At 41.5% G+C, this 20,201-nt stretch overlaps 1 protein-coding gene across 2 annotated transcripts; it reads right to left on the bottom strand.

The window, feature by feature from the left end:
• Window positions 1-13: 13 nt before the first annotated feature.
• atxn7l2a (ataxin 7-like 2a) lies at window positions 14-19,806 on the bottom strand. Of its 2 annotated transcripts, none has more exons than XM_056404820.1 (10): window positions 19,625-19,806; window positions 18,507-18,575; window positions 16,971-17,310; window positions 14,759-15,018; window positions 13,210-13,292; window positions 8,733-9,031; window positions 7,856-8,036; window positions 6,205-6,326; window positions 2,457-3,423; window positions 14-364 (listed from the first exon to the last, which is right to left on the bottom strand). In XM_056404820.1, exons 1-10 carry the CDS (start codon window positions 19,752-19,754, stop codon window positions 347-349), a joined length of 2,469 nt encoding a protein of 822 aa, XP_056260795.1. In that variant the 5' UTR covers window positions 19,755-19,806; the 3' UTR covers window positions 14-346. The 2 variants fall into 2 exon arrangements, with proteins under 2 accessions (XP_056260795.1, XP_056260804.1); XM_056404829.1 differs by having other exon boundaries at window positions 15-364; window positions 8,733-8,944; window positions 19,625-19,803.
• Between the last annotated feature and the right edge of the window lie 395 nt (window positions 19,807-20,201).

The following is a 20,201-nucleotide window of genomic DNA, read 5'->3' as shown; positions in this document are numbered from 1 at the left end:
AGCAGCATAACCGGATGGTCTTGAGGTATTTCTAAATCCATACTCTGAATTTCATCCCACCCTCCCACTCCCAGTTCTCCCTCAGACATTCATCCAGACAACAGCAAACACACAGACCCACACACCCAGCGGCGATTCACACCAACAGATCCATACTGCACTAAATCTGCACATACAAACAACCTGACACACTCACACTTCAGCATATGCTCAATAGACAAAAGACAGGCACGCTATCTCTCTCACACAAACACAAACACACACGCACGCACACACACACTTGAGTCCTGTTGCCTCAGAGGCTGCAGAGCTGGCTCCCTCATAGTGGCTTGTAAGGCAGGCACACTTAATGGTGCAGTTTTGGCTGTGGGACAAAAGAAACATTTGAAATTAGTACTTTGATTTTGTTGACTGATTTGTATATTCACTTCAAAACTGTGCAAACTAACAGAAAAAAATTGACATTCGAAAAAGACAGAATCAGAAGACAACATTTAACAAGAATCAAATGGCTAGAAAAGACACTTCCTTAATGTTGATCTTATTTCTAAACTCAGTAGAGTCCAGTTTTTGGGATTTGGGGGCATTGCTGGGAACGGTACAAAAACACGAGTGTATCTTTAAATATGACTGTCATTCTATACTCTGGGTAGTTTATTTAAAATACGTAGCTGATTAGCTTCAACTTCAAGCTGCTAAACTCTGTTCGCTCCAACAATCTTTTTACATCATTTCTAGCTATCATGTCTGTCAGATTTTGCAGGTTGTTGCCATAGATACGGAGCTCTTAGCTGAGATAGCTTGGGGATAGAGCAACTTCTTAGACCCAAATTTAAATTAGTTTTTGATGTTTTACAACACATGTTCTCAATAGTGACTGGCATACTTTGTAGACATGATGTAGATTACAGATAATACAGGTGTCTTTATCACATAAATATAACAGTCCACAGAAAATCTGAAGCCACCTTATTATGTCACATGAAGTGATGGTAAGAAAACATGACTAGGCCAGAACCTAGTATAGCTAGACCGCATCGTGTTTACATTCAGTCTAGTGTCAGCTGGTTTCAGTGTAGTGTCAGCTGGTTTCAGTTTAGTGTCAGCTGCTCTCAGTCTAGTATCAGCTGGTTTCAGTTCAGTGTCGGCTGCTTTCAGTCTCATATCAGCTGGTCTCAGTCTCGTTAACAGCTGGTCTCATTCTAATGTCAGCTGCTTTCAGTCCAGTGTCAGCTGGTTTATCAGCTACAATCAGCAGTGATGTAAACCCAGGTGAACACTAATTTTCGCCTCTTTTCTGACCTGTGATGTCTCTAAGAGCACACACACTGTAAATCTGTAAATCCACCTGTCCAGAATGGTGCTGTTAAACCAGAAACACCACTGTTACACCTTCCTCTTAGAGTAAACACAGCCCCAAAATAAGTTTAACACTCAATAACCAATCAAAGCGTCTCAAACGAGGAACACTTACAGGAGCACCAACCCAGGGATGAGACGTGACAGATCTATTTTACTAGTCTGCATTGCAGCTAACAGCTCACAATTCCACCCTTACATATGTATATGTGATGACATTGCTCTCTGCGGTTTTGTGTGTCCTCTCAGGCAAACTCTGCTGGAGTCAATCGCCTTTTAGCGGGTTTACATAAAAAAAAACTGCTTATACACACTGATTTTATTGTAATAAGGAGTATAAAATCTTGCTAGATCTGTTGCTATGTTTTTGTTTATTTTGGAAAAAGACGCTAATGGGTTAGGGTTAGTTTGAAATACACACAATCACCAATCGAAGCGGCTACAGCTCACTGTTTCTTTCCTGTGTCTGTGTGACATCGCTCCGAACAGAAAGGCATACTCATACGTCAGTGAAAATGGAGTCAATCTTCTTTTTAGCGGGTTTGTTCGCTTTAAAAAAAAAAAAGAAACAAACAAAAAAAAACTTTGGTGTAAAAGGGTTTTAGTGGGCTGAAAAATCTCTGGATTTGTGTGTCATATTTTTGACTCACACATTAACAAACCCACGTTGTTTGCTGTTCAGAACCTAACGTGAGTCAAATGAACCACAGTAATTAACCACGGTAAACAACCACGGTTATAGTGATAATTCAAATTTAAACGGTAATACTAACCGTCTGGCATTTTTACCGTGAACCGGTAACCGTTTCATCTCTAGTCCCGCCAAAAAACAGTCAGATTAGTCAGGTTAGCAGTGTTCACTGTCTGCTTCTTCAGGGCGTGATGACACCTCGCACTGCCTGTTACATCAGCTCTACGACTGATCACAAATCTTCAAGATGAGTGTTGGGCCAGGAACATCTTACCAAGGATGCACAAAGGCACGGTGCCTCAGCCTCCAGGAGAAAAGCTGCATATTGTAACTTTAACTTCCAAATCATTTTCCCTGTCATCGTATGTGCTGCTCAGTTCGCTGCTTTTCTCTCCTCCAAACTCACCTTCTGTGTGCCAAGTTTCTTCTCCACGCCCCCGGCCAGCCCCCCGCCTTTACTGTCCTTCCAAGGGTAGAAATTAGAGCGCGGAGAGGAGGTGGTGGCAGAGCTGGAAGAGGAGGAGGAGGGCAGGCGGTGTGCTGAGGGTTTGGAGGAGGGCGAGTGCTCTTCCATGCTCCCCCCCTTCCGTTTCTTCACCAGCCCCTGGTGCTCAAAGCCCCTCCCACTGCCCTGCCCATGCAGTCCTGAGTCCCCCACTCCAGCCCGGCTGTGGGAATTGTTGGTGGCAGAGGAGAGGTCTGGGGGTGATGAATGGCCCAGAGGGGCGTTTGTCCGTCGGTAGGTCCAGACTGCCTTGGCGGCTGGCGAGTGTGACTCTGAGGGGGAGGGCTGGGGGCGGGGTTTGCTGCTTGGGGAAAGCGTGCCATTGGTCTGTCCGTGTGGGAGAGGCGAGGGAATGGGGGCTTTGGAAGAGGAGGATGAGGAGGAGGATGAGGCGGCAGAGGGTGGGCGGCCCCGGTCCTGGAGGATGATGCAGTTCCTGTCAGGGCCTGAGTGCTCCCCTTCCTGCGACGGGGCTTTGCGTTTCCGGAGGGCGGCAGCGGCAGCAGCCTCCTCGCGCAGCTTCAGCATCTGCTTGCTGGGACGCCCCACCGGGTTCTTGGGTCGGCCGGGACCCCCCTGACGCACCGCCACAGGCTTACCTGGAGAAACCAGATGACCGCCACCCAGGCTGCTGCCACCACCCCCGGAGTTCTCTGATTGTATGGCTGTCGGGGGTCTCCCTGGAACACGACTGGAAGAAGAGGAACAGGAGGATGCAGTTTTGAGGGAGGAGCTGATGTGACTTCCTGTGCGGACCTTAGAATGTAATGAAGAGGAGGACATGGCGGCTATAGAGGAGGGAGACGAGGAAGTGATGGTCTTGGCCGAGGGAGTTGGAGCTTGAAGGTCTGTGGCTTGAGGTATTTTCCTGGATTGAAAGAAAATAAATCCATAAATTAATATATCTGACAGATAACAGATACCTTGATCAGAAAAAATAGATGTCTGTTTGATGCCAAAAATGTTCTATAGAATTATATTAGCTCAAATTTAGTTCAGCATTAGAACATCTGCTTCATGCTACCAGATAACTGTCACTGGTTTAACTGACTGAACCATTTGTTAAACTGACTGAAACGTTTAAAAATAATTGATGATTTGAACACAGCTTCTATTTTTGTACTCGGACAATAACGGACTTGGCTGAAGTAAAGAATGCCACGAGACAGTCAGTCATTTATTTCTATATAACCCAACACTTTATATTATTGCTTCGTATTGTAAGTTCTTGAATTTATATTAGGATAACATGAAACACTGATGCATCAGTCCTTGTTAAAGGTTTTCCATGGGCACGCAGGGTATACTGATACAGTATTGGTCTCATTTATCTACATAAATTATGTAATAATATGAACTTCAAAATACAACATGGTTTATTATACTTTAGTGTTTCATTGATTCGGTTGTGTAGCTGCCTCTCCTGTGGCTAGTTTGAGATCATGGGTACACCATCTATGCTTCTTCTTCCTCTCATGTTTTTGTTAAGTACACAATATTACTCTTATTTCTTTTAAAAAGTTCAAAATGAGTTTAAAAACATTGCAACTTCTACACTATTTACCCAACATGTCTGATAATCTTAATATAATTCAGATATGACAATATGTCAGTCTTGGTTCAAAGATGTAAAAGCAGATAGGGGAAAAATCTATTAGTAACCAGGTTATTGCAAGACTCATGATAGGGCTGAACCCAAATCTTCCTTTGAGCTATTTTTCTTATGTGCATGTAAACATAGTCAATATCAGCCAATATTCAGTCACTGTCTTACTGCCAACATCACAGACTCTTCACCGCTGCTATTCTGGGCAGCAGAAAACGCCATCTGCTTCATCTATTAGAGACTAAACAGTGCGTTAGTCTCAAGTTTATCTGCTAGTGTAACCAACACACAGGATCTGAGGTAACTGTCCCTCATCCTTTTACTGAGGGGGAGAATCTACAGAGAAACATATGTTTGATCTGGTCTGACCCTAGATGGTTTCACATCCCAGATTCCAAAATCATAATCAAAGGAGATTTGAACACAGTTCTTAACCCAGAAATAGATTTACTGACAACAACTAACATGAAATGGAAATCTACAATTGATATTGTATTTTTCGGTGCTACATCGCTCACTTTACTGCATTGACTACTTCACAATTATATAGGATATAACAGATTCATTCATTCCATCGTAATAAGCGATCATGTCCCGATCTTAATTTTTCGCTTCTTCAGGATTTCATTGGCATCCCTCAGACTCTCTGAACACCTCACTAATATTAGTGTGGGAAACCACAAAAGCAGAGCTTTGGAGAAAAATAAATCTCATGAAAATAACCTCAAACTGAAAATCAAACATTTTAAAAATTGATGTGCAAAAGCTCACACAGATAAAAACCTCAACAAACTGGGGAAATATACATTAGATTCAATTAGCATATAAGAAATATATATATTTTACTTCAGCAATTATGACACTGAGACAAATGTCTTGCACTATTATAGCAGCTATTTCAAACTTAGCGGGAGACCCTCACCTCACCAAGAGATAACACCTTTCAAAGTCTCTACTATAAACTACACACCCATCACACAGTGAACCAGATCTTAATGGTAGCAACTATAGCAATAGACCAAGTTCAATCACTAGATAAACCATTTACACATGACAGTCCACAGAGCCCAAATTCCCTCTTATAAAGCACCATGACCAGTTTTTCTGAATGACACAGATCAGCAGAACTCCACCTCATACAAACACAGCAAATACTATAGTGATACTGAAACGCCATAAAGACGCCACCCTTCCTCCCAGCTACCGCCGTTTATCTTTAGACAGTACAGACATTAACAATTATCAGTAAAGCACCACCAACTGGAATGGCAAGTTACCCTATCAATAGTACATATAGATCAAACAGGATTAAAAGATCTGCTTGCATCCAATAACAAGTATTACTTAACATAATCCACCAGGTTGCTGTAAGGTGGTAAAGCTTTTCATTGACTGAAGTGGACTTTCCTCTTTGGAGCTTACAAAAATTAGGATTTGGAGAGTAAAGGGGTCAAAGCAGAATCAGTCAATATGCAGACAACATCTTACTTTACATACAGAAATTAAAAGCTCCTTTACAAGAAATCTTTTTCTAAAATCTCAAACTATAAGGTCGGTTGTCCAAATAAACAGTATTATCACCTTCCACAACGAGGTGGAATCTGGCAGTCCTATCATCTCCTGTACTTCTTTCTCTAGGCACACTAAGATACCCCATGAAAATGATGATGAGATTTTTACTGAGGTCTGTACTAAACAATCATGTTCCTTTATGTCTGGAGAATACGATTTATAGGCTGGGGTGTCTCTCTAGCATTGAAATGCTTCCTTCATGGTCTGTTGTGACACAACAAAGAAATTGCAGCTCCAGCGATTTAGATATTACATTTGTCCATATTGTGATTTCAATAAGATTTGATTAATTGTTGAGCCCTAATTCCTATTTAGCAGAGGAAGGCAGGAAAAAATACCCAGTTAAGGCATCAGTAATAACCTTCAAGTGAAACCAAGTTGTATGTGTCCTTACAAAAATAATCTGAAGGATTAGTACCACAAAAGCACAGTCAAGCCAAAAATGCAGGTATGTGAGCTCAGGTTTCTTACTTCCAAAGATGGGCACTGATGTGCTGTTCCAGCATACTGCTGAGCGCCGACCGCAGGTGGTGAAGTCTCCTGTCAAACGTGTAGATGCCGTGACCCAGCGTATGGCTGCCGAATGAGCACACCTAAAGAAAGAAGATGTTCTTGTAAATCTGTTACAAATTAGTGTTTCCTTTGCTTATCTGTGTCAGCAGTGGCTCTAGAAACAACTCTCACATGTCGTTTGTAAAATCTATACTCCTTTGTAGTTTAATATAAACCCACAAATGAAAATGAAGATACAATGAAACAGACTACTGTAAAAAAAAATAATAAATAGTTGATTTATTTGTTTCTACTGTCCACACCTTCACTGCAATTATGGAGTAATGAAGAAATATTAAAGACGAAGATAAATTTGTGATATATCCATCAGTGATAGTCAGGTATGAAGAGTTAACTGGAACAGCGCTGCGTCAGTCCACTGAGCAGCGCTGCATGCATTAACATGATTTGCCACGATCAGTCCTCACAAGGAAAAGTTCTCTGATCTCATCACAAGAGTGTCTTCAGTGTGTAAACATAACACTTATAAACCAGAGGTGTTTTGGAACAAAGGTGCTGTATACTGATGACGTAATTCGGGTTTGCAGAGAAGAATGTGCAAACATCACATAAACCACGTTTCGACCAAAAAGTACCTGGAACTTTAAGTTCTTCAGGAACTAAAAGGTTCCTGAGGCCCATTATTGTCTGCATTTCCACCGCGGCCTTAAGTCCCAGGAAGATTATGCAAAATTATTACTTGACATTACATCATTCACAGCACTTTGAGGACATAACATGAATGTAAATACGGGACAAATATAAGCAGTAGTATAGTAAATATTCAATACAGGACGCAGCATTTTATTTTCAAATACGGGATGATCCCGTATTATATGTGACGGGTGACAACCTCAGCCACTTTTTTTTTTTTGAAGTCCTGTTTCAGTTTTTTTACCTTCTCCTGGACCTGTTTCGCGGTGTAGAAAATGTGTTTGCTCGCTCTGTGCTCGCTCACTGCGGACTTTTAAACATGGCGGGTGAAATAAAATGCAGCAAGTACTAGACCAGTCAGAAATGTTCAGCACTGCAGACCACACCCCCCAAGTTCCTAAACCTTTGGAAAGTACTACCCCCCGACCAGGGACTTTTTGAGGGTCGATCAGTTACCCCGGAACTAATTTCCTGGTTCCTGGGGAAAGTTCCTGCGGTGGAAACACCTAAAAAAAGTTGGATCTAGTATGATTTGAAGTTGTCTTGTATTAATGGATGTTATTAACTGATTTAAAAATGTTTCTTTTGGACATGAAAAGTGATCAAATCTGCTGACCATAGCTCAGACTGTGAAGTGTGTTCTTGTGTATCAAACAAGTTTAGTGGGATGTGCTCATTACTGGCATCTTCTGTTTGGGGAAAGCAATTGTTTTCCTACTTGAGAAGGTCATAGGATGTCCGAGCCATATTTATGAGTCTGATTTTAAGACTTTCTGCCCCTTTTGAAAAGACTGAATGCTGTTTTACACAGTCCAATGAAGCTTTCCAATTTACTGTCTGTACATGTGAATAAATAGTTTTGGTAGGAATTCCCTGGTGCTATTTTCTTCATTAAACCCAAGAACAAATGGCTCACCGCTAATGGTCTGGGATGTGCAGAAGAAGATGACAACTCTAGTGGTTCCTCTGGTCCCTCTGCCTCACTTTCATCACTTGAGATTCGCCCATGGACGAGTGGTGAAGGAGCTCTGACACTTCCCTCATCCTGCCGCTGCTTCTCCTCTTCCGCAGTGCAATCTGACACACCAGTGGATCGACTGAAACAAAACAAATTCAAATGTTGATATACAATAATATACTGACGCTGACTGTTTCACAACATGAACAGCTGTCCACAGTGTCTGGATGTGTCAGACCACCAACACTAACTTGCTCCAACACTGAATCCCTGTTTCTATCTGAATTTTCTAGGTCCTTCTGTTGTCTTTATTTTGTTGTGTAGCTGCAGGGTTTTGGAATGAACCATCTGTAATTATGAGATTAATCTTGAAGTATAAAACAGTGCAATTATTCAGATTCAATCTGGTAATATTATACCCAATTTAGGCAAAGCAGGCTAATCCTGGTTTGCTATTTTATCTAAATGGGTCAAACTGTGGTCAGCCACTGCCATGACATGGGCTGATGAACTTTTGGTTAACAGACATTTTTTACTATGACTGGGATTTATCTTTTGCTGTGTGGCAGGTATAGACTAGTTGGTGTTTTAACAATGATATTTCACCCTCTGTACAATACAAGGCAGAGAGAAAGAAGAGGAGCAGGACAGAAGCAAATCTCAGGATCATATGAGTGAGTGTATGAGAACAAGAGAACTGAAACTGATAACAGCTATATTTGGTGATTATGTAATGTTATTCCTTGTAAATATGTGGTTTAAAAGTGAAGTGATTGGAACTGCAGACTAAATAAGTACACTTGTAAATGCCTAAGCTTCAGTAAAGCTCACTGACCTGAACGCAGGGAGGCTGGCCAGAGGTCTTCTGCAGTGCGGAGTCCCCGCCTGTTCCCTGGGGGGCTCTGGGCTGGGGGATCGTCCACTGGAGGAGCCTCCCTCCAGCGACTGGGTTCCTTTCTCCCGAACCTTGGTCTTGAGCTCTACCACCAGCTGGTCAAAGTTCTTGCTTCGGCCCACCACCTTCCTCCTCTGGTGGATGGAGTGGATCTGAGGACCGGGCCACAGGATACAGGCAGTCAGGCAGGATTTATAGCCAATGTAAGGGCTTAATGAGACTCCTGCTGTAGATAGCTGCTGCAAAGGGTTTGAGTTAGATGATCATGTTTTCATTCTTTCATTTACTTTGTGAAACAGAGCAGCGTAGATAGAACTGGAGAGACATCTAGATAACTTATGACCTTATGACTCCCTACTGAACAAAGAGACTAATTTGATCACTGTTTATGTTCATTCATAAAGAACGGTGATCACAGTGAGCAGAAGGTTTGCAGTATGATGGTTTTGTTAGGTGTCTGATATTGAAAAGGAAAAGACAGAGTCTTTAACTTCCTTCCTGTTGTCTTCATTCTCAACAAACTCGACTAGCATCAGACATCCGTAGGAGAAAACATGTGGTGTCTCTGTTGATGTAGATTGGTTGGTACATTTTTGATGATGCGCACGTCAGCTAGCTGTCAGCAGCCACCCACTAATGACCTGCATCATCACGTGGCCAAGTTCAGTAGGTTGTAGCAACCTTAGCTTAGCAATGTGACAATTAAATTTGCATGTTTTGCTAACTAGCCTCATAAACACACTCTATTGGTCCAGCCTGAATGTTAAATCTGAGGTTGATGTTGCTCTAAATTTGCTTCTCTTTATCCATCTATTTGCTCTATGCTGGTGAATAGGTGTGAAATAATTCAGGGAACTCAGACACCAGTAAAATCTGCTGGTATCTGAGTTCTGACTTGTGGTTGCCATGGTCCCAACAATGAGGTGCAACAACAAGATTAAAGATCTTGGGAGCTATTGAAAAGTGTTAATCTTTTATCCTCAACAAACGTTATTTTTAAACTAGTCTGAGCGTGGGAGACATACGTTTTTGTTTAAATTAAAGACCATTCATCTCATCTGTTAGGGCTCAAACCACATGGGTGCAGAGGCTCTAAGCAGCGAGCCCTGGTTCAGTTCCTGTCTGGTTATACTAAATGTCATTCCCCTACTCCCTTTCTCCACATGCAAAACACAGACAAGAAAAAAAAAAAAAAGTTCCTGTTCCACTTTGATGGGGAAAGTTGTCCCACCAGTTGTGATTAGAGTTCTATTTTGGAGCTTTGTTCCATGTTACAGCTTGGCAGTACAAACCAAGCCCCTTATGGTGGTGACACTTTCACATGTTATTGGAGTAAATCCATTCATTTTTAAGGTCTTATATTTTTGTCATGAAGTTTTTATTTTGTTTTACATTGGTTTTTATAACCTGGATAAATTATTTAATTAGTTTAACAGTAATCTCTCCAACTAGACCACTGCTCTTCCCAAGGAATGGAAATTGTGCTGAGTTCATCATAATCATTTGTACAATTTCTATTTGATTTTTGTTATGGGTCAGAAAATAGATGTTTTCATTTAGTCAATTTAACTGATAGCTGCTTTATTCAGTCACAGGTCACATCTGTGTTAGAAGATGTCCCACTGTTTTCACAGAGCAAGCAAAGGGTCAGAAATAAATCATAATGTATTATACTGATCCTGTGCCATCAAAAAAACCTAAATCATTAATGAACCTATACATTTTTTTCAAATAACTAAGAAGATTTATTCTATTATATGAGAATAGGAATTAAGTATGTCCATCACACTTCACCAGTTCAGTGAACATGTCCTCATGTTCCCTGTTTTCCAAAACCATTTAATTTGCATTGAAATCCAAAAAGAAGAGAAGTGAGAATGTGGAACCAGCATGTGTTTCTTATTGTCAGATAACAAATATTTAATTTTCTGTCTGAAAACAAATTGAATTGTTGTAATTAATTGTTTTGTCTTTTACTGCATAATTATTTCATTAAACAGGAGCGCATTCAAGAGGCTTCAAGTAAAAGTACTGCTGTTGTCAGTTCAATTATGCACCAGTGTTTTTTTATTTACAAATTTAATCATTTCTAAATTTAATTTAAAAATGACTAAATTTCATTTTTCCTTCCCTCGCAGCAGGTGGAAGAGATAACACATCCTTCTACCAGGAATCTGTTTACCTACTACAGGTATGAGATGCAGCCTGCCTTCCTGCGTGTTTCTCCCATCACTCCTGTCATTTCCTGTTAATCAGGTCATCCTGTCTACCACTGCTAGATGTGGTCTCACACACACACACACACACACTTCCTCTTTCATAGACACCAGCCACCATATAAGGACTCTTCCTGTGCTAGGAGTCATTTTGCCCGCTCAGTATCAGTCAGTAGTGATCAGTACCAAAGAACTGTGGCTGCAGTTTTATTCATCTATTCTGATCTCAAATCGAGATCAACCTTTTGCCTACTTCGTGCTTTAAATAATGATTAGATAATTCTTTCCAATGTACAACTGTACTCTTATCCCATCTTATGATTTTAAACATTTTAGGGAGATAGTCTGAAGAATCTAAAGACATTGCAATAGCATCAAACTGCTTTATGTGCAAACTGGTGCACAAGGTAATCAACCATCAGGTCATCACTGCAACGTTTCAATACACTGATGACATGTGGAAGGTATCATAAATCCAACTCCACACAATACAAAGCATATGTAATGAAATACAACTTTACACATAACAAGGAACAAACAACTTCTACCTCATAGAAACATACCTAGTGCTTTAACTTCTGCCTGACAGCAAATCTGTCTCACCAGATTTTGAAATTTAAAAGCCTGTGAATTTCTAGCACTGACCTTTTTTTGCATGAAATTATGTATCTGAATTTTTTTTTTTACTCTGATTTCAACTCTTGAAATTTGAAACTCATTTCACTGTTGGTTTCACAAATTCAGAATGAAAAATTCTGATGTCAAAATTCGAGTTAAAAGTTCAGATTCAACATCCATCCATCTGTCTGTCTCAAACTGAACCAACATCCAGCCAATCAAGTTACTCTCCATTGGTCATGTGACATATGTTGAAATTCCAAGAGTTGAATTTTAAATTTTTTACATTTCAAAGTCTGGTGAAACAGATTTGCCACATGAAATCATCACATTAATGCAAAGTTCCTTTTTGAAAGTAAAAGCCACTTTTGCCTCAGATTTTTCTGTGAATAAGTGTAATTGTGGAAATATTTGTGTTGGGATGTTCTACTGTCATACTACAGGTATCTGCCAATCACAGATTTAAAAACAGTAATAAAAAAAAGTCAGCATTAGTTGAAATGACATTTTGGTGATCATTTCTATCTAAATACAGGCAAGTGAAAAAATTCATGAATGGAAACACATAACGCATGTTTGATGAGTCTGAAAATGATGTGAAATTGTACAGACAACTATGGGAGGGAAGCCAAGGAGCTGTGAAGCTACTTAACACAATTTATATTGTTTTTCTTATTATTACTTCTCATTAGTCACACATTTGTAAACACCCTGATAAAACTATGCAATTACTAACAGACTAAAGATGTGTTTTTGAGTTAGGGCTGGGCGATCTAGCCAAAAGATTTCGTCACAATCTTTTTGGGTAGCATCATGATCCATAATCTGAATTGTGAGTCTCACCACAGATGTAGTTGAACTTGTGATCAAATGATTAGTTATGCATATAGCTACCTGTCACTTCAAAACAAGGCAAAAGGCTGAGGCTGCAGAGCAGAACAAGGATTGCTGTCTCCAGCTGCAGTTAGCAGGCTAGCTGTTTAACAGCTAACATGGGCTGGTTAACAGAGACTGAACCTTTGAAATAAATATCTAAATATAGAAACTTTTATGGGTAGATAATATGCCAGGAAAATGAGACCTGGGAGGAATCAAATATAAATGCCAGATCATAGGACTGGTGTCATCAATAAATTCTGACACTGCTATCCGTCTACCTTGTCATTGGAGTATTCCACTGTTAGCCATGTAGCATGTGTTTTAAAAAAGCAAAGGATTCACTTTGTTGTTCAGTGCCTCCATCACATGTTAACCTTTCTCTACCAAAGCTATATTTCTATTTCCTGTCAATTATCTGATAAAGGCACAATGCCAAAATTATTACCCAACTTGTTGGCTGTTGTCACAGAGATGAAGAAACCACAAACTCACAGCCTACTTTCCTGGCCTGATGTGCACTAATTGGGTCAAAAGCAAAAAATGACAGGACTAGATTCTGAAATTAACCTCTCAATGCTTCACTGAACTCTGCAGAGAAAAAACCACAAACTGAGAAACAAGACAAAGACATGAGAAGCATGAGAATCTGAAAAAAAAACAAGCAGGGTGTTAGTGTGGTGAGGCTCAGTGTGTGTGGAGCTTACATTACACGTCAGGAGGCGAGTGCAGACTTTCTTCCTGTCAGGGTCAAGGACTCCGCAGTGCTTGTCCAGGTCACACTCCCTCTCTATGGACACAATAATAACGTCAACATCACACAATCAACAGACAATTAAAAACACGTCAACATGTCTATACCCACACACAGTGTTGTCAATGATGCTGACAAACACCTATCTTGTTAAATAATAAACTAGAATTCCCTCCTCGTGGTTGTTGCCTCCATCAACAGGAGTTAAAGGAAATATGGTCAACCTCCTTTCCTGAGTTGAATAATGGCCAGAAGTGTTTTTAAAAAACTTAATGATGTCAGCATCAACTAAAGTTGACCTTTGGGATATAAAAATGTCATCACTTCATCATTTTATCCTGTTAGACATTTGTGTTAAACTGTCATAACAAGCAAATGAATTTATAGCCAAAAACATGTTTTGTGAGGTCAGAGTGAGATTTGCCTTTGACCATCAAATTCTTGTCGGAATGGGGTGGTCAGACTGATGGACAACCTGAAAACATAAAGCCTCTAGCCAAAACAATATTCATATAATTTCACCAAAATGTGTTTAACAAAAAAATTAAAAATTAAAAAAAATTAAAAAGAATTCCTGCCGTCTGGGTGTTTTTGACCAGTTGACTGTCATTTAAGAAACATTTAGTCATCCGTTTCATACACACTGACAGGACAGATGCTTGTTTTAACTGATACAGCTGGCTGCATTTCAGTCACGCTTCACTTATACAACCACAACCCAAAGCGTCGTTTTAGGTTCAAGTCTATTTTCTTCAGTTTCAAGCTCATAACTACAATTATTGTGTTTTGGGTTCTGAGACCTGCCAAAGGTCAAAGGTCTGCCACGACTACACAGCAGTGCTGTCCCTAAACACATCCAGAAGACTGAGGCTGCTGCAGCCTGAGCAACCTGTCAGTTGAACCCAATACTACTTTTGTCCCCGTTAAATATGTGCACATGCCAATTCCTGGAAGATTAACTTTTAAACGTGAACAGCTTAATCCCACCTGGTGATTGCAGAGACAGCAGAAAATAAGACTGTCACCATGATAACTTTTCAGAATTGTTCAATCCTGTCTCAAAATATTATAAAACCTCATGTGCAGGGTTCTGGTATATGATAATTCTTCAGACTCATGGATATAAAACTCTTGGCTAGGTGGCACTCACGCTCACATGTGATCAAAGTAAACAAAACCTTGTCATGTGCTGTGGATCTTGGTCTCATACTGAACCACCTGACTCAGTATGAAGTGTAAACATCTCAGTAAACAGAGGAAACCAGTTAAGTACCATCTCTGTTAACAGAATTTCAACTGCTGCACATATTATCCCATAATCTTATAATATTATGAAGTTTTACATAATTTCAGCTTCCTCTTCAAAACTTTAACTGTGGATCTAAAAATTATGACCATGTTTATTAAACAGGTAAGCATGATTAGCATAACAGAGTATGTGTTATCTATCCATCTTTCAACCTCTTACTCCATATTACCCTCATCTCTCCATCTGTACTCACTGGAGGCCACTTTGTTGTAGGGTCTGGGAATCCGGTGGCCTGGCACCGCAGAGGCCAGAGAGGAGTCCTTCCTCTGGCTCTGGGTGGGGGACCTGTCACTGGGTGAAGGTCTACCAGGTGGGGTGCTTCCATGTGGCCACGGGGGATCTCTGAGTGATGGAGGTGGAGAGCTCATTGGAGGCTCCAAAGGCGGCGGCTGCTTGAATACTGATGACTCTGTGTGGCTGCTGTAGGTGGACGACTTCTCCAGTGGAGAATGTCTGAATGAGAGAGAAAAGGTACATCATCAAGGATCATCATCCCAGACCAAACTTGGTCCGTTTGGATCTAAGCTTTCTCTCTAGTACACTTTTCACTCCGTTTACAGTTTACTCTACATCACCTTACTACTTCTGTTGTCCTCATTTCCTGTCATCATTCTCATTCTTCTATTCCACAGTAACACATCTTGACAGTTGTAATTGTACACCATGCTGAAATGCAGACACATGGCAGTAAATTTTGCCATGCCAGTTATGCTGCCTGATATCAGCATTTTGATACTGTCATTTGGAAATTAAAAATTCATGACACACACTGTAATGGTCCTTATGTGTCTACAGGTTAAAGACAACAAGTTGCAACTTTAGGCTTCATCCACACAAATACAATTTCATTTTCAAATAACGTTTTAAAATGAAAACGATCTCCGTTCAGATGACTGTTTTAGCTCTGTATCATAAATAATCGTCATCAATCATCACGACCATTAATGTACATTGGAAATGTGTGTGCTGGTGAAAACAGGAAGCAGACTGTCAGCAACGCTTGTAATTTGTTATGCATGTTGTTTTCACCACAGGTAGTCATGACTGATAAGATCCAATCAGAAGGCAAGTATGGTGTCAGCATCAACGTTTCCAACAGTTTGTTTCTTTCCCTCCAGACTATAACACAACCCCAGAGTTTTTATACTATAACAGAGTCAGCAGCATCTCAGTTATAGGGCCTTGGAAACTCCAGAGCAGTGTGGAAGCCATGAGTTAACGTAGAAAGGGATGTATTTAAAAAACTAAAATGTGTTAGTGTGGATTTGGCCTTACAGAGGGCTGTGTGTTGGACTATTTCTTGTATAGTGCAGTTCTCTAACAACCTCACAGTGATGAGATAACTTCAGGAAGTTACTGTTCCCAGGCAAGAAACAGTAAAGCACATAACCTCACTGTAAAACCACCATGTGTCGTTTTTAGTCCTCAGTTTTTGAACAAACAACATATAATGTGTTAATTAGTGAGCTTTACAGCTGCTGGTCGGGAGTCTACCTCTGGACACAGTTAGGCTAGCTGTTTCCATTTGTTTCCAGTCTTTATGCTAAGGTAAGCTAACTGGCTTCTGGCTGTGGTCCTATATTAACCAGACAAATGTGAAAGTGGTATTGATCTTCTTATCTAACTCTGCTCAACCCAGCAGACAGTTGTAACCAGTAGTCTACCATGCACTGGTAACAACTGTCTACATTCTGGTGGTAGGGATGGGTATCGTTAAGATTATAACGGTACTACTACTCTTACCGATACTGATTACCGATCAGGTGCTTTAACGGTACTCTTATCGATACTTTTTGAGGAAGAGAAAAAAAAAAAAAAACGTAAACAAAACATTTGTCACACTTGTGACAACGGGCTGTGTTTGCATCAACTCTAGTGAAGTAGGGCCACACTTTGGACATTTGGTTCTCCCTGCCATCGTTATATATCTAAAGGTAGGCTACGAGCTTGAGTTGGTATGTGCACTGCACTGCACTGCACTGTCTGGCGCGTGCGTGTGTGTGTGTCTCACTGGAACAACAGCCCCGCCCCCCCTGCCCTCCACTCACACAAACAGCAGGCAGAGAAAGAGAGAAACAGATCTCTCATCTTCTGTGATAGTAGCGAAAATATATCATACATAGACGGACATTTGACGGAGTTGGTGAAATAAATGTGCAAAATAATGTTTATCTAGCGGAGAAAAAAAAAACTAAAACTGTACAGCTCCAGAACTGATAAAACTGTTAAGGTCGGAGCTTATTGATACTGCGGTCTTGAATAATGTAGCCCCAGGGCCCGTTCAGTACCGGGGCTCTGTACCCATCGCTACCTGGTGGTAGTAAACAGTTGTACCCTGAACTCAGTCTGTGACCTGTGAGCTCTAGTCAGAGCTTTCACTCCAGGTTGCCCCGCTCTATTCTTACCGTACTCCATCCTTGGAGTTCTTGGAGTGTCTGTACTGGGGTGGGGTGGAAGGCGAAGGTGGGGCTACCCGTAGCTGCCCAACCCCCTGGCCTCTACCCTCCCAGGTTGAAGTAGAAGCAGAATTGGTCCCATGGGAAGGAGAGAGGCCGTGGTGGGGCCTCTGCTGGGGCTGGGGTGCAGGGGTGGGAGAGCGCAGTCTGGCGTACAACTTAGCCACGGGCCCATGTCTCCGCTCACAGTGCTTTTCAAAAGCCTGCGGCTTCACCACTTGGCCACAATGGCTGCACACCACCAGGTAGAAGTCATCGTGGCCGGGGTAGAGGCCAAAGATGGACATGTCTAGGAGGAGAGGGGAGGTGTGATGAGGAGAGGAAATACAATGGATACACAGATATCAGCCTGCAGAAAAAGAAACATGGCAATGTCACTTTGTGAGGCATCCGGGGATAACGCTGCATTATGGAAAGATGATACATCTTCTAACTTAAAAAGTCCCATCGGAGCTGGGCACCACTGGTAGAAAATACAGCTGAAATCAGTTTTCAACTGGCAAATGCCAATTGTTAACTGGCAGTGTCATTCTGATTACATTAAGAAATACATTTTGTTATGCACCGACAGCTTGGTGTGTCTTGGAGTTCAGATGTTGTCGTGCTGATTAAGTGGGTATCCTTTGGGTGCTTTGGTTTCCTCCCACAGGTGAAAGAGCTGCAGGCTAGGTGAACTGTGTCGAACTGTGAAAGGTTGCATGTCTATAGACATTATATATAGATCAGCCTGTGACAGACTGGCAGCCTATTATGGTTTGTACCTGACTTCTTACCAAGCGTGAGCTCAGACAGACTTCAGCCCCTGAACAGAATAAACGGGTGTAAATAGATTAATCTGAGAGATGAACTGAAACAAATCCCTAAGTCGATGCAAACTAAGTGAGAAAAGGCAGAAATTTTTAATTAAAACAAATGCACAGACCTCAGCTCATTTTTCTTAATCATTACCTTGTTGTGGCTGTTTTCCCATGTGATGGAGATGCAGCTTGAGTGTGAGACAGTGAACATACTTACAAACAAATACTACGCAGGTATTCGTTTTGATAAATCAAGTCATAACATGTACACACAAGGGGGGAGCGTCTGTTGGACAGCTGCAGTTACAGAAGCTAGGTGTCAGGAGCTGCATAAGCTCAACACCACCTAGCTTTAATACTGGCCCTGGTCTCTAGTAGTAGGTCTCGAGTAGCTCCATTTACTCACTGTCTCTGGGCAAGGCTGGAGACCACAGAGAAGCTAAGACACTAATTACTGTACATGTCAGTGTACATGCACAGTAATACACGCACGCCTTATGCTTTCTCGTTCACAGATGTCAAGTCAAATTTTATTTATATATAGCCTAATATCACAGTTCACAAATTTGCCTCAAGGTGGTTATTAATCTTTATGGCGTATGACACCCTCTGTCCCGAGATCTGGGAATCAGATAAGGAAAAAGGATGGCCTTGACTATGTGTTGTAGATGATGGTGTGAAGACTTACCCTCCTTACTGAGAGACATAGCCTCTGCAGCCTTTTTGCCATTCTTGCTGCAGTCGTCCACATCAGGCCCTGAAACATCACATTTTACATACATGTTTGATAAGCCATGCATGGGAAGGAGGGGGGAGTCAGATGTTTTCCAAAAGTTGTATGTCAGGTTCATTAGTAAGACAAAGAATAACCTTAAATAGCAGAATGATCATTTTCTTCAGCTGTTATATAAAGGACTGATTTACAGGTCAACTGCCTCTCAACAGAGTGCTGCTCATGTTTTTCACTTGTCTTTCTGTCATAGTTTGCTAACAGTAAGCAGCTAATGGTGTTGAGAGGTGGACATGGACTTTATATGATAGTTATGGCCAGAGTAGCACTTGGAGTGATGCCAGACAATGAGTGAGCGCACACACTTAAAGCTGGGAAGGGCAAGACCACTTTTAGGGCAGAAGTCACACACATGTGAGATTTCCTATCGAAATCAAAAACGTTAACGGTTAAATGGAGGTGCCGACAATGGCAGTCAGAGGGACACATGAAGATGAAGCGAAAATAACAGAGTAACGTTTGCTAACATCAAAGGCTGGGCGAGCATTTACATGGTGGCAACAGCATCAGACTCCTCCTCCGTCACCGGTGTCTACTCTGAATCCTCCTGCTGTTGCTAGCATTAGCATGCTAACGCTAACCGCCTCGTCGTCAGCGACTAGTCTTGGCTTTCTTGCTAGCTAGCTAGCAAGCTAGTCTAGCTTTCCACAGCGAGAAGTTGCTCGCCCAACCATCCACACTAGCCTCCTTCCGCTCTGATGCCACCGCTGCCCGGCTGGTTTCACCAAATTGAAACGCATCCCTTAAACGCTGGCAGCTTGTTTCATGAATATAGCCGTGAAACACACGCCGTAATGGCTATATCTTAATAACTATCACTTATTTTTTCTTGAAGAGAGCATATGCAGTGGGACCTGGGAGAGAGCAACATGTTACCCACCCAGCACTAGGACCCGGCAGGGTCTTTGTTTGGGTAACATGGTTAGCTCTGTCCTCCGTTTCCACGAATATAAACCCAGGTGCTTTGGTTAAACGGCTTCCTAGCTGCCGGCGTTTGCGTCAAGGTGTTTTCTTACCATCCGCCGCTGTCACACCAGCCCACTCGGCCCAGGCAGTCCAGCTTTGACCCACGAAATCATCGAGGCTAGGCACCCGCCGATCCAGAGCAGCCATTACTTTTACTGCGCGTTCACGCGACGCCATCATCACTGCGCGGCAAGCAACTTACGTCATATCTCGCGCTCTCGACAGGATAGGAACTTCCTGCGAGCGCGTTCTTGGGACACCCACACACAGAGAGAGGCAGGAGACTGGAACAGAAAGTCCCAAAGTGATGTCATTGTTTGCCTTCATAACCACTTCAAAACATTAATACAGTGAGGGTGCTGAGTCTACAGTCGCAAAGACGCGAAGAAGAAAAGACAGGAAGTCAGGAAAAGCCAATGTTGTTATTTGAATATTTAAAAAAACAGACATGAGTTAATTAATAGTCACATGACCACTTAATTTTTAAGATACAAAAATATATGTAATATTTATGAGGCCAAGGCTCGTTCAGCTGTACAGCACATGTTTTGCATTAGGTGGATAAATAAATCAGGACAATAATTAAAAAGATCGATAGCAGATGCAAACAAGGTGCACACTAAAAAC

Source organism: Seriola aureovittata, chromosome 2, assembly GCF_021018895.1.
Source record: "Seriola aureovittata isolate HTS-2021-v1 ecotype China chromosome 2, ASM2101889v1, whole genome shotgun sequence".
NCBI classification, from domain to species: Eukaryota; Metazoa; Chordata; class Actinopteri; order Carangiformes; family Carangidae; genus Seriola; species Seriola aureovittata.
This window is presented reverse-complemented; position numbering and strand designations above follow the sequence as displayed.

Bases quoted from the DNA above. Each gene is read 5' to 3' on its own strand.
- atxn7l2a (XM_056404820.1), bottom strand. From the start codon at position 19,754: ATGATGGCGTCGCGTGAACGCGCAGTAAAAGTAATGGCTGCTCTGGAT. The intron at 18,576-19,624 runs GTAAGAAAACAC...GTGATGTTTCAG, and splicing joins TGGTGTGACAGCGGCGGATG to GGCCTGATGTGGACGACTGC. The intron at 13,293-14,758 runs GTGAGTACAGAT...TTGTGTCCATAG, and splicing joins CTACAACAAAGTGGCCTCCA to AGAGGGAGTGTGACCTGGAC.